We start from the raw sequence: 13944 nt of genomic DNA, 5'->3' as shown, positions 1-13944 counted from the left end.
TTAAACTTTTTTTTTTTTCAGTTAGTTGCCAACATTTCTAATTGTCATTAAGTTTAAATTGTTTATCTAGTGTTTGTAAAAACAAATTTTAATAGTTTTAATTTTTGGTGAATGCCAATGGGAAGAAACATTTAAAGTGACAGTTCACCCCAAAGAAATGTCATCATTTACTCACCCTCATGTCATTCTAAACCTGTATGACCTTTTTTGTCTTTTGTGGAACACAAAACAAGGTATTTTGTAGAATATTTCAACTGTTTTGTCTCTACAATGAAATTCAACAGGGTCCAAAACAATAATGGACCCCACTGACTTTGTCTATATGGTCAAAAAACAAAATCATTCTGATATATTATTAAATACAAATATTAATATTTTTCTAAATATCTTCTTTAGGTAAATGAAAGAAAGTCATACAGGTTTGGAACGACATGTGAATTAACCATTTTTTTTAACTATTGATACATAACTATCCTCAATTGTGTTGCTCATTGTTGTTTCTAGGATATCAAGAAGATTAATGAAGGCAAGCAGCCCCTGTACCAGGAGGACACCAACAAGAGGATCCTGAACTCACTGGAGCTGCTGAATAGTCTGGATGAAGATGCAGCCCAAGCCTCTCGTTTGCAGCACCCTCAAGCTGAGATGATTGTGAAGGAGTGAGTACCAACATCATAACTCTGTCTATTAAATCACCTTTAAACTGAAATATCCAATAGCATCTCATGTTTTTTGCCATGCAGGCAGAATTATATGCTGTGAATGCTTTTGTTGTGAATTTTGCTGGGATTGTGGATGACTCATTTTTTTCTCCTCAATGGAAAAGTATGAAACAGCTGCGAGTGCGTGTGATGAAGCTCCGCGAGGAACATGATCGCATTTACCGCATCACACGAACGGAGCAGGTTCCCACTGTCAATTGGGGAAAGATAGTTGATGAGAAACTGGTGTGTATCTAAACATACCTCTCTATCTTTCCTTTGAATATATGGTTTCAAATGCAATCGATTCATGTCCGAATGTGTTCTGATGCAGGCAAATGTGAACAACAAAGGATACGGACAAGATCTGCTGACCGTCGAGAATGAAGTGGAGGAGCACAATATTTTCCACAGTGAAGTCGAGGCACTGGCTCCGTACATCACTGGAGACCGGGTACTTTTTAACTGACTCTTTTAAAATGCAGTACCGAATAAAAGAAGAATAGTTGACTCTTTTGAGCAGTCATGCAAATGACATCTGCGACTCATCTGCTTACTTGCATAACAGGACGGTGTGGATGGCCAGCAGGCGAAGTACAACAAACTACTGGTGAGATTTCATTTTCTGCATTTTCTAATTTTCAAGCTAGATATGGAGACTGAAATTGTAATAGTAAGTTGTCAATTCTCATGTCTCAAAACACTGTGGATTTGACCATGTCCATCTCAGGCGAGCTCCACTGCACGTCAAAAGAACCTGCTCAGTCTGAGGGACTACATGCAGCGCTGCACCAACGAGCTCTACTGGATGGAACAGCAAGCTGAAGAGCGAACCGCATATGACTGGAGCGACAACAACCTGGACTACCCTGCCCGCAAGAGGCAGTACGAGGTAAGGCTTAGAAATGAACAGCTCTTTAATGATAGGCAATACAAAAATGAACCGTAATTCTAGATGGTACTAAGGCTACGGTTACATTTGAAATATGCTTTCATGATTCAAACCTCCTACGAATTATATTATTATATTATATGATTGTAGTACTGAAATGCAACAGAAACATTAAATTAATATATTTTTAACAAGCTGCTTTGTACTTGATATCTTCGTCAGAACTTCATTAGCAAGTGTCTGGAGTCTAAGGAGAAAACCGTCACCCAGCTGAATGAAGATGGAGAGGAACTTATTGAGCAGAACCATCCGGGAAAAAATGTCATTGGGGTAATATTACAAGTCATTTGCTATAAGATTGTATTTTGTTTTTGTCAAATTTACAATCAAAACTGGCTGGCTGCTGCAACATCACCATTAAAATACATTGACACTGTTTAAGGCATTATGGGATGTCTTTTTACAGTGCATAACTGTACTGCACTATAGAGTAGTATGCAGTAACTATCGCAACACTGAAACACCAAAAAACTTTGATCTGATATCAGTTTTTACGATTTCTCTGAGCACAGTTAAGCCGAACAGCATATGTCATATATATATATATAATCTATTTGAAGCACAATAATCTGCTTCATACTTTAAAATAACCACCATAATTGATATGTGGATTAAAGAGGTGTTTAGTTAGATTCTCAACCACAGGCTTCTTAAAAACATTTGATAAGGAATGGTGTCCCTTTTGGATAATGTACTGGCTGACTCTGTATACATTTTGCCAACCTATTTTATTATTTATTGAATTATTTATTTTTAAATGTATTTGTGTCATAATGTATTATTGTGTTATTCTATTGCTGGGTATTTTATTTTGCTGTCTTATTGTATGTTATTCATTTGGGTTTTGTTAATTAAGGGTGTTTGGGTTAATCTTGCAGAATTTTAGCTTGTGGCATGTAGAAAAATACAGTAAGGAAATAAAGAAACATCATAATAACAAAGTAGAAAGACAAAACACCATCGGGCTAGCACACATTACGTAAAAATACACTGCAGTGACTGTAAATAAACCAAATAACTTTAAATATTATTTCATTGTACATAATAAAATTTTTAAATTAAATATAATCAGTGATGAGTCATATCCCTTTTTATATAAATTATAAAATGATGCATACATTTAATATCACAGTGGCATTGCTGTATATGCTTCTATTCTAAAACAAGTCTTGTTTTTAGGCACACATGGATGCTGTACATGCAGATTGGAAGGAATACCTCAACCTGCTGATCTGTGAAGAGAACCACCTCAAGAACATGGATGATTATCACAAAGTCAGTTTGCATTATTCATCGTTTCCTATATTTCCTCATGCTTGCTGTCAGTCTTGCTCAGTTGCATTCTTTTTATTTTTCCAGTTCCACAAGGATGCAAGAGACACCAGCGATTTGTTGAAGCGTCTGGAAACCGAGATCAACCAGAAATATAATCCTGAGTTTAAAGACATGTACCAGATGGAGGGCCTGATTGCTGACCTAGATGTAAATACATTGTTTTAGTTTGGCACCTATTGCATTTCTCATGCTCTACGATTTTTTTTTCTTGATGAAATGATTAATACAGAGTTCTGGCATGAAGCTCTAGATGGCGCAATCCGATAGGTCTAGCTCAATCTGACCTGGCAACATCATTGTCGCATGGCAGCTGATTGGTTCTCTACTGTATCGGTAGCCAATGAGCTTACTGCTCAATATTCAGATACCTGGCTTTTGTTTGCTATAGCAGTTTGCACCTTCCCCAGCTCCACCTGTATAGATCTGCTAGGGGGTGATTCATGTATGCTATATGGGGGTTATTCATATGTGTTACATGTGCAGCAGCAGTATTTCTTACATGCTTACAGCAGCATATTGTGGATGTATTGGCAGTAGCAAGTCTCGGTACTTGCTCTGCCGCAGCAGCAGCAGCAGCGTAGCAGATCCATTCCGCCAAGACCAAATACATTAACATTGTCATGCACATCACCATGCCAATCCCTCCGAGAGCCGTCATGACAGAACTGAATTTAAAGGTGTCTTCACTATCTAATGCTGTCTCTGTATTGACAGGATCAGGCAAAGGCCATGGACCATTTCGACGAGCGACTGAAAGCTCTTCAGAAGCGCAGCCTGCAGGTGCTCCCTCTGAAGTACCGCAGGGAGACTCCTCAGAAACTGCTCCCTATCGAGGCTCTGTGTGAATATGAGACTAATGAGGTACGGAGTTTGAGCTCTCGCTCACTCTATGCATGCGGCTTAGAGCTCTACTAATACCAGTCAGTGAAACATCAGCTATTATCATGAGTAAGCACAGAAAAACGCTACACTCTGTCTCTGCTCGTGTTTTGGATTCCCCCATCTAATGTATTTAAATCCTTAAGACGGCCTTCACCCAAAAGATTAATCTCATATAAACCTCTAGAGACGTGTGCAGGGGATTTTGTACAGATTTCACATTTATTTTAAGAATTTGTGCTCTTTTAGCTGCAATATCAACTTGAAACAGAGCTCACTTTGCTTATTTTGTATGACACAGGGTTCAATTTTGCGAGGGGAGCGGTACACCCTGCTCAGGAACAATGGATCCAAATGGGACGTGAAGGACGCAAATGGCCGCACCATGAGTGTTCCAGCAGTGTGCTTCATAATCCCACCGACCGACCCTGAGGCTGTGGCTGTTGCTGATAAGTGGGTATTCCTTGATCTGTATATGTAATTTGTAATGTATACACTTACAAATGTGTCTAATATGAAAACATCTGTGCAGTCTAATAAACCAGCACAAAGGTATCAAACAGAAAGTAGCCAGCAGCAAATCTGCACTACAGGCACGACTGGCAGAGCTGAAGAAGGAGAGTACAGGAGGTCAAGGTTTGTCTTTTATGTTATAATATGAACTTAGATGCAGAGCTCTCCTAAAGAGAGTAAAATACTCAATTCATTCATTTCTCGAACCTCAGATAAACAAGAGCAGCAATGCCGTCAGCTGATGGCAGGACTGGATAAAGTGGTCAGTGATCTGGATAAGCAGGAGAAGGCCATTTACTCTCGTGTGCGCCCCCCACTGGAGCAGACACGTCCTGTGCAAGACAGCGCTGACAGGCTACAGGACATAAAGGTACAAAGTTTGGTGTTTTTTGTTTTTTAAGTATGTATTTCGTAGTGAACATCATGCATCAGAGTGTTATGTCTCTGAATAAATGTAAATTTTATAATGGGTTTCATTCTAATAATGTTTATTAAATTAAGTCTGAGCAGATATTTCAGTCACATTAGTAGAGTAGATCTCAATTGTTTTTTGCAACACCTTTTTAAAAGTATTCAGATGTTAGTTTAAATCTTATGTGCACATTTCACCGATAAAAGGTGAAAAATAAGAAACTGCACAAATTTTATTGTGTCTATCAACAAAACGGTAGATTTAAATGTTTGAAAGTGAATGAGAATCTGACATTTAAACACAAAAGCATTACTTCTGATCCTGTATTTCAGTGGCAAATGATATTTTGACCTCATGCCTTAATCCAGTATTTTCTTCACAGGACATTGCTGCTGCTGTTCGTAAGATAGAGCCAGAAAAGTCTGCAAAAGTAAAGGAGGCTGAGACTTTCCTCAGATCCTCTCCAAAATGTGCAAGTGCACCACAACTCTACTCCAAGGTGGATGAGGCTAACAAAAAATACAATAAAGTTGATTTGCTATTGAAGTGTGCTGATGACAAGTAAGCATACTTCCTTTTTTACAATGGAAGTCAAGAATGTCATGCTTTGAGAGCTTGAAATGTGAGCCTAAAAATTGCACTTTGGTAGACTGCAGAATTCCTATCGGCTGGAGAATTCTCTGCAGAATGGCAAAGCTCTGCTGTCCACCTATGAAAACAAACTGGCAAGAGAGGAGGTTGCCCCATCTGACCCCACCTCACTGGAGAAGACCCAGCGTGAGTTGGCGGTAAGTTTAGTAACCATGCCACTTTTTTTTTTTTCTTGATCTTTTTTTCCTAGATTTACTATGTACTCATGCCTCATGTATTCCTATCTCCAGGACATTGCATCTGAGCTGAGGAGCAAAAGATCTACTATCACAGATACTGAGCAGAACTTGAGGGATGCCAAGGCCAGCTGCAACAATATGGCCAACAAAGTGCAAGAACATTGCCCTGATATTGAGAGGCAAGAGGCTGATGTTCAGAAACTCACCAAGCGCTTTGACAACCTGAACAGACAGGCTGAAGCAAGGTGAGTTCGTATCAAAGTTATTTTAAATGGAAATGTACTTTAAAAAATGACTTAAGAATATAATTCCACAGATTAGTCTTATTTAGTTTACTGCATGCCGTGATTGTTGTTCATATTACACCTTAACATAATAGGACTGATTTCACTGTTAATGTTTATGGTTACTCTTCCTGTAAGGTTGAATTTGTTAATATTAGTTAATACATTATTTGTCAAGAACAGCATTAATTAATTTGTTTTTATTTGTACATTTGTTATTGGTCACTGTGAAATGTAATGCACGTAAATGTTAATGAACTGAACCCTATTATAAAGTGCTACCATGTTTATTTAATATAAATGTATTCAATTCATTGTTATTTTTTCAATAGCATAGGTCCTAAGTGTATTTAATCACAAAATATCAGCATCTTTAATTATTTTAAATGTTTTCATTTTACAGATCACAATGTCTGCAAAGAGCCAAAACCGCCTACGGCAATTACCACAATGACTATGACAACCTCAATAGCTGGCTTTCTCGAATACCAAACTATGAGCCACGTGAAACTGATGGCATCAGACAGATTGACGAAAAAATGAAAAATCAAAGAGTAAGACTTCAGCCATTTCTGTCATGACAATAATGGAATTATGTTACAAATGACATTTATTGACCAAAACTATCTTTGAAATGTACAGAATCTGCTCTCTGACATCACAAGAAAGGAATCAGACCTAAACAATGTGTCTAGAAATGCACAGCTTTATCAGCAAGCAATCAAGGTACAAAAATCGGTGTATTACAGAGCATTATCCTACTATCATGTTTATGCAAAGCCATGTGAACTCCTTTGTGTCGTGGCTTTCAGGACTATGAAAATGAAGCGGAGCAGTTTAAATCCATCCTTGACCTTGAAGATGGCTTGGTTCCTCAGACATACAAAAGGAGCAGACTTGAATCTCCTGCCCTGAAAGTGAAGAGAGAGGTGAATATTTTCAAAAAGTAAACAGTTTCCTGGATCAAGTAATTAGTGCATTTTGACGCCTTTTACCGACGGTTTCTCTGACTGGTAAAGTGAAACATGATTGTTGTGTTTTAAAGGAATCTGCAATTGAGGCCAAGTTCACTGAAGTGAATGCTGTGAACAAGCAGAGACTGCAGAACCTGGAGTTTGCTCAAAGCCTTCTTAACCAGGTAAAACACATTGCAACATACACCATGCATAAAAATAAGCATAGTATGGCATAACCATTGCGTTTGCTTTTTAACACATTCAATATTTTTGCAATTCATTACAGCAACCAGAAGTTACAATAATCCAGCAAAATGTCCAGACGGTGACATCCTCAGCCCCAGGAGAAGAGCCCTGGAGAATCAGAAAACAGCTTCAGGAAGAAATTCAGCGGAGAGACCAAATGGAAAGAGAAATTCAGAGTGTCCAGAGTGACATCTATTTACTAGAGGGCCAGAAACCGCAGGATACAATCGTCAAGAAAGAGCTCATCAAGAAGGTGCCTGACCCTCAACTTGAAGAAGAATATCACCGGGTTCAGCAGAAGCTCTTAGAAGAAAGCAGGACCACTCGTGTATTAGAGAGCGAATTGGACACACTCCGTGTAAAGCTGCGTGGGATTGAGACCGAAATGAAAGAAGGAGCTCAGCAGTATACAGTCAAAGAGGTGCTCCGCATTGAGAGGGACAGGGGACAGGAGGAAGAACTCAGGAGACTGAGAGAGGAGCTAGAGGAAGTCAAGAGGATGAAGATGGTCAGAGAGAATGAAATCATTCAGATTCAAAAGCATGTGACTATTCTTGCAGAGGAGAAAAACAGGGAGCAGGAAATCATCAGGGAGGAGGAAGTCATTAAGGTTCAAAATGACCCTCAACTTGAGAGTGAGTACAGACTATTGCTTGACAGGAAACAAAAAGATATAAACAGCCGAAAGGAACTCGAAGATGAGCTTCGATTCCTGCAGGAGAAACTAAGGCGTCTTGAAAAGGAAAAGGCAATGGCTGAGGAAAAGATCTCCATCAAAGAAGTACTGAAAGTTGAGAAAGATATTGCTTTGGAGAGAGAGGTAGAGAACCTGAGAAGACAATATGAAGATGAAAAAACCAAGCGCAGCTCTTTGCTTAGAGAAAAAACGGACATTCATCGGAAGATTACCAGCCTGGAGGAAGAGAAGTCGAAGGTCATCATTCAGGAGAAGGTGCGTGAGATTGTTCGACCTGATCCGAAGGCGGAAGCGGAGGTGGCAAATCTTCGACTTGACCTGGTGGAGCAGCAGAGAAGATGCAGAGATTCAGAGCTCCAGCTGAAGACCTTCCACGCTGAACTGACAATGCTAAGAAACAGAGGCCCACAAATTGAATACAAAGAGATCATCAAAGAGGTCATCAAATACAAGATTGACCCAGAAACAGAAAGAGAACTGGAGAAACTCAGGAATGAAATTGTTGACAAAACCCACCAAACAGAGAAGTTCGAGATGGAGATCCTCCAACTCAAAGAGGAGATTCAAAGATGGAAAGACACCAAGCCTCAGATTCAGACCAAAGAGGTTGTAAATGAGATCCTTCAATACAGAGAAGATCCTAAAACCAAGGAGGAGATTGAGAGTATCAAGAGAAAATTGGCTGAGGAACAGAGGAAACGTTTGGACCTGGAAAACGAAAGGGCCTCCAATGAAGAAAGGATCAGGATTAAGAAGATCGACTTGTCACAGGTGAGGGAAAAGATTGTCCAGCAAGAAGTAGTAAAGATGGAGCAGGATCCACTCTTGAGGTCTGAATGTGACACCTTCACTCAAAACATCAACAATGAGCAGAAACAGAGAGAGATCTTGAAAGAAGAGCTGATCAGGATGCAGCATCAAAAGACCGAATTGGACATTCAGCTTGAGGAGCTAGAACGTGAACGCAGAGCCCGCAGAGAAGCTGAGATTGAAATTCAGAGACTGAGAGTGCGGCTCAATGAACTAGAGATCAGGGACAAGGAAAACAGAGAAAAGGTTACAGTAAAGCAAAAGGTCGTACTCCAGCAGGACCCTCAACAAGAAAAAGAGCACTCTATCCTACGTCTTCAGGTTGAAGAGGAGAGGCACAAGCGTATGCTCTTTGAGAAGGAGTTTAATGCCTTGTTGCAAAAGCAGGAAATACTTGAGAGAACAGAAGTGCGTGAAAAAGTTGTGCGAACCGAAAAAATTCAAGTCGAACGAGACCCAGAGGCCGAGATGGACATTATAAGGCTGACGAAAAGCCTTGAAGAAGAGGAAAAGCGGCGTCGTGAACTGGACCAAGAGATTATCAACCTAAACTCGAAGCTTTCGGAGATCGAGTTCACCAATACAAAATCATCCAAAGAACTCGACTACATTCGCGATGAAAGCAACAGGTTACAGCAGGAGAACCAGCGCCTACAGAACGAATTAAGGAAGCTTCACTCCGAAATCGAGATCACCACAAAAGAAACCAGACACATCACTGAGACTTCCCCGGTGGAAAACAGCAGGAACCTGGAAATTCGATTGGAATCCTTGCAAAGAGAACTCTCTGACCTCAAGCGCATCAGAATCGATAAAGACGAAGAAATCGAAAAGCTTCAGAAGAGTCTGTCTGCAATGAGAGTGAAGAGGGAGCAGCGAGAAAGTCATCTCCGCCGCTCAATTGTCGTCATCGATCCAGACACCGGAAAGGAGATGAGGCCTGAGGATGCTTACAAGCTTGGCCTAATCGACTGGAAAATGTTCGTCAACCTTCAGAGTCAAGAATGCGACTGGGAGGAGATCACAGTCAAGGGTCCGAATGGCGAGTCCTCCGTTCTTCATGACAGAAAATCGGGCAAGAAGTTTTCCATTGAAGACGCTCTGAGGGCTGGAAACATCACAAACCGTCAGCTGCAACAATATCAGAACAAAGAGATAAGCATCCAGGAGTTCGGTGTCATGCTGTCAGGCAGAGGCAAATAAATCCATTCATCAGAAAAACAACATAAAATGTTATATTCTGTTTACTTGGTTTAAGATCTTAAGTAAACATGCTGTTTGTGTTCCCAAATTGCAGTTGAAATCTCTTTTTATATTCACTTACTCAATACAGTATGTATTTATTTTCAAATGCATTCTTATATCAATGCAAGATGGTGTTCCTTTGGTTATGGTGCTGAATTTGGGTTAATGTTACTATCACTATACCTATGAATCTTCATTGAAGATTAGCAGACGAGACACTGAGAATGTTTTACTGAAATCTAGTTCAGTTTTACCGTAATCTGATCTAATGTACGCATATAAAATGTGTGCCTGAATGATAAAGTCACGGCCCTGTCAGTCTCTCTTTATGCATTTTTTTACTTGTGTCAGATTATTCTACTTTCATGTTTGATTTAAGAAAAAAAAAATGAAATGTGGATAAATCGGAGTACTGTTCTTTCAATTCATCTTAATCATGAAGTAATAAAAGCTCAAACTGTCTTTGCAATCACTTTTTAGTTAACAACCTTTAGTCTTTCATCTATGGTTTAAACTGCTCTCAAACAATATACACACACAAATATAAATAAATAAAAGACTGAAAATGTTTTGATTACTTAGACTCCATTTTAAATTATTCAAATTAATATTTACATTTTGAAAGGAGTAAAAAGTTGATTTTGATCCTTGTTTTGCAAGAATTTATTTTAAATTTCAGAAATAAAAAGTCATAAGTAGGCTACATCAAAAGTTAAGTACATTTTGCAACTTCACATGAGCTTTATCAAACGCTGATACGGTCAGTGTCATTTCTATCACATCTTTAATTATGTATTGTGTTTAGTAGCATTAGAAATTACATTTTTATACATATTTGGAATAAAACAGCCTATGTTTTAAGGCTCGATTTTTTTTTTTAAACATTCTCTCCCAAATAAACAAATAGTAATTTCACACCTTTTCCAGTATTTTAATTTTAACATAAGTTGACAAAATACAAAATTAAAAAAGTGTATTTACACATATTAACGTTTATTTTTATTTGTTTTCACTTTTCACCACACATGTCTTAAATTTGTTCCCAAGCTTGAATGACACTTCCTTTCTCTTTCATATCCAAACAGACCTGGAATAACCTTTTGGGGTTATTTCACATAAATCATTTTCATACAATGTCGAACGAATTTAGTCTATTTCTCTCTTGGTTTACATCAATATAAAATATCTGAAGAAAGAGAAATAACCGTTCGTTCAACTATTTAGAACTATACAGGAGTTGGAGGCTTATAAAGACGCTTTCAAAGCTTATCGTTCATTTTTCTCTTCATACCTTCACCAGAACCTGCTGTTTAAAAACACATGGAGCTGGTCAGTGTCCCCATTTACACTGCTAGTGAGCTACGAGCGAAACTACAACGCTTGTAGTGACAGCTGATTAAAGAGACGAGCGCGTACTACTTTGTCGCGTCGCGTCGCTCAGTAGTAGCGGTAGATGGGTGTAGTGGGTGTGTTCATTCCCTGCGTTCAGTGCGACGTTTCTCGCTAACAGTTTAAGATGGCGACCGTGCATCTAAGGATCGGGGATCTGGTTTGGTAAGATAACTATTTTAACTTCTCACGATTTCATTTCACGTCGAGGTTGAATACACTTTCGTGCACGTGAAAGGCATTTTGTCGTGGCTGCAATAAAATGTTTTGTTAAAAATCTAGCATATAGGCCCAGTTTATGTGTCGTCATGCCAAACACTGAGCAGCAGGCTTGAGAGAGCTTAGCATACAAGCTAACGATTACTTATATGCTTTTTGAGAAAAAAACACGTGCTGTTAGTGTGTTTAACGCTAAAGGAAAGTTTCATCTTAGTTTTAGATATGTCATTGTATAAACAATTAATGTAATACAAGCTTCAGTGCAGTTAGGGGGCAGTTTGCTGATGGGGTCGAAACGGGGTAACGTTACGCTATAAACTAGCGTTAGCTTGTTTCGAGGCACGAGATCTTTCATTTAACGTTAATAAACGCTCAATCGTGTCACGTTTTATTTAAAATACGAACTTATCGTCTCATTATATATTTCAGGGGTAAGCTTGGACGCTATCCACCTTGGCCAGGAAAGGTAAGATCTTTTCATGTGTTAAACAATTGAGTTGAACGTCTGTTGTTTTTCTGAGGGCAGCTGTTGGCTCTTGCATATAGAGGTCAAAGTCACCGGCTGTGTTAAAAACCTAGTGAGCTAACTATCTAGAAAGCGTTTTTAGTCGATTTTAATCAAATCAAAGCAAGAATGCTTCAAATTAAACGTTCAAACGTGTCCAGAAATGCTTTCTATTAACAGTTCTCTGAAATACAGCTACTGTATCAGCAGACTGTTTTGGATAATGTGTTGAGTTGTTTCATTTACTGATCCCTAACCATTGTGTTTTCAGATCGTCAGTCCTCCGAAGGATCTGAAAAAGCCAAGAGGCAAAAAATGTTTCTTTGTCAAGTTTTTTGGAACTGAAGATCAGTGAGTACAGAGATGATCGTAGTCTTTTACCATCACTTCCTCTTGTTTGCAGAGGATTTGAGAGGTTAAACTAAGCAGATGTTGACTTTTGATATGCTTTGCCCTTTTAGCGCCTGGATAAAGGTAGAGCAGCTGAAGCCTTACCACCCCCACAAAGAGGAGATGATCAAGATAAACAAAGGCAAGCGCTTCCAACAGGCTGTTGATGCAGTTGAGGAGTACCTAAAGAAGGCCAAGGGGAAAGATCAGGTTAGTATATAAACAAATTTGTGGTCTTGTTTCCACCTTGGCTTTTCCGTGATCTGGTCATAAGCGGTCAGCTGAGATGCATACTGTTTTCTAGCTGGTATTAAAGGGATACTCCACCCCAAAATGAAAATTTTGTCATTAATCACTTACCCCCATGTCGTTCCAAACCCGTAAAAGCTTCGTTCATCTTCGGAACACAATTTAAGATATTTTGGATGAAAACCGGGAGGCTTGTGACTGTCCCATAGACTGCCAAGTAAATTACACTGTCAAGGTCCAGAAAAAGCATGAAAAGCAGAGTTGGAGTAGGAGAGACACAGAGGAGACGAATTGTTGAATAAAGTTGTTATTTTTGTTTTCTTAGTGTACAAAAAGTATTCTCGTTGCTTCATAACGTTACGGTTGAACCACTGATGGCAGATGGACTATTCTGACGATGCTTTTCATACTTTTCTGGACCTTGACAGTGTAATTTACTTGGCAGTCTATGGGACAGTCACAAGCCTCCCGGTTTTCATCCAAAATATCTTAAATTGTGTTCCGAAGACGAACAAAGCTTTTACGGGTTTGGAACGACATGGGGGGGTAAGTGATTAGTGACAAAATTTTCATTTTGGGGTGGAGTATCCCTTTAAATTGCTTTTTAAATATGTCTCCTGTGACCACTTCTGTTCAGATTTCCCCTTATTTTGGCAAACTGTACATTATTTTTGCGAGAGTGCCAAGTGCAGCACACAGTTGCTATCGACTGAAAGACCCTGTGTTATGCAGATTCCGAGCAATCAGGAAAGGAACTAAAAGAAAAGGATAAAGAAAGCAGCTGTGATTTTTCACCATAATTCATATGTTTTGGTACAACGGAGCAATGTTTGAATTGCTTGTTTTTAGGGATGCACCGAAATGAAAATTCTTGGCCGAAACCGAACAAAATTAAACACTGGGCCGAATACCGAACACGGTTTTTCACGTTTTTTTCCCCATGTATTTTGCCAATTTTTTTTACCATTGCACAAATTAAATAGCCAAAATGTGCTTTTTACTGTTTTGTCTTGCTTTTCAAAGAAAAAATCAATTACAAAACAACAATTTAAAAATATTTAACACTGAACATTTTTTTTACATTCTAGCAGACATTATACCAACAAAGCACAATTTAACTTAAAATTAATAAGTTAGTAAAATAATATTTTTTTGGCCGTCAGACCCCCTTCTTGAATCAGGCATGTATTTTTTTTACTATACAACAAAAAGCAGCCTTGCTGAGCAGAAGAGCCTTCTTTTAAAACATTAGAACATATTACAGATCCCAATTTGAACACTATGTGTGAATGTTATAATAAATGTATTAAAACAGAGCTGTTGTAATGATTA

At 38.8% G+C, this 13944-nt stretch overlaps 2 protein-coding genes across 5 annotated transcripts in view; both read left to right on the top strand.

Annotated features, from left to right (window-relative positions):
* The window catches only part of LOC107688119 (periplakin-like), a 17050-nt gene extending 6718 nt beyond the window's left edge, over positions 1-10332 (top strand). Inside the window, exons 3-22 of the mRNA XM_016485690.1 lie at positions 505-659; positions 827-947; positions 1036-1155; positions 1270-1311; positions 1432-1593; positions 1816-1923; positions 2833-2928; positions 3013-3135; positions 3703-3849; positions 4169-4320; positions 4400-4503; positions 4593-4750; positions 5175-5353; positions 5442-5580; positions 5674-5867; positions 6310-6460; positions 6549-6632; positions 6719-6835; positions 6952-7044; positions 7149-10332. Of these exons, the coding sequence (XP_016341176.1) occupies positions 505-659; positions 827-947; positions 1036-1155; positions 1270-1311; positions 1432-1593; positions 1816-1923; positions 2833-2928; positions 3013-3135; positions 3703-3849; positions 4169-4320; positions 4400-4503; positions 4593-4750; positions 5175-5353; positions 5442-5580; positions 5674-5867; positions 6310-6460; positions 6549-6632; positions 6719-6835; positions 6952-7044; positions 7149-9818 (5115 nt within the window). The 3' untranslated portion in view covers positions 9819-10332. The remainder of the gene's footprint in view (positions 1-504; positions 660-826; positions 948-1035; positions 1156-1269; positions 1312-1431; positions 1594-1815; positions 1924-2832; positions 2929-3012; positions 3136-3702; positions 3850-4168; positions 4321-4399; positions 4504-4592; positions 4751-5174; positions 5354-5441; positions 5581-5673; positions 5868-6309; positions 6461-6548; positions 6633-6718; positions 6836-6951; positions 7045-7148) is intronic.
* A 992-nt stretch (positions 10333-11324) lies between these two features.
* Positions 11325-13944, top strand: part of glyr1 (glyoxylate reductase 1 homolog (Arabidopsis)) — an 11751-nt gene continuing 9131 nt past the window's right edge. For all 4 annotated transcript variants that reach the window (XM_016485689.1, XM_016485688.1, XM_016485687.1 and 1 more), the window contains exons 1-4: positions 11325-11414; positions 11898-11934; positions 12245-12324; positions 12435-12573. In XM_016485689.1, the coding sequence (XP_016341175.1) occupies positions 11377-11414; positions 11898-11934; positions 12245-12324; positions 12435-12573 (294 nt within the window). In that variant the 5' untranslated portion in view covers positions 11325-11376. The remainder of the gene's footprint in view (positions 11415-11897; positions 11935-12244; positions 12325-12434; positions 12574-13944) is intronic.

The sequence above is a fragment of the Sinocyclocheilus anshuiensis genome, unplaced genomic scaffold (assembly GCF_001515605.1).
Source record: "Sinocyclocheilus anshuiensis isolate Anshui unplaced genomic scaffold, SAMN03320099.WGS_v1.1 scaffold249, whole genome shotgun sequence".
Classification (NCBI taxonomy): domain Eukaryota; kingdom Metazoa; phylum Chordata; class Actinopteri; order Cypriniformes; family Cyprinidae; genus Sinocyclocheilus; species Sinocyclocheilus anshuiensis.
Note: the sequence above shows the minus strand (reverse complement) of the source record. Positions and strands in the feature narration are given on the sequence as shown.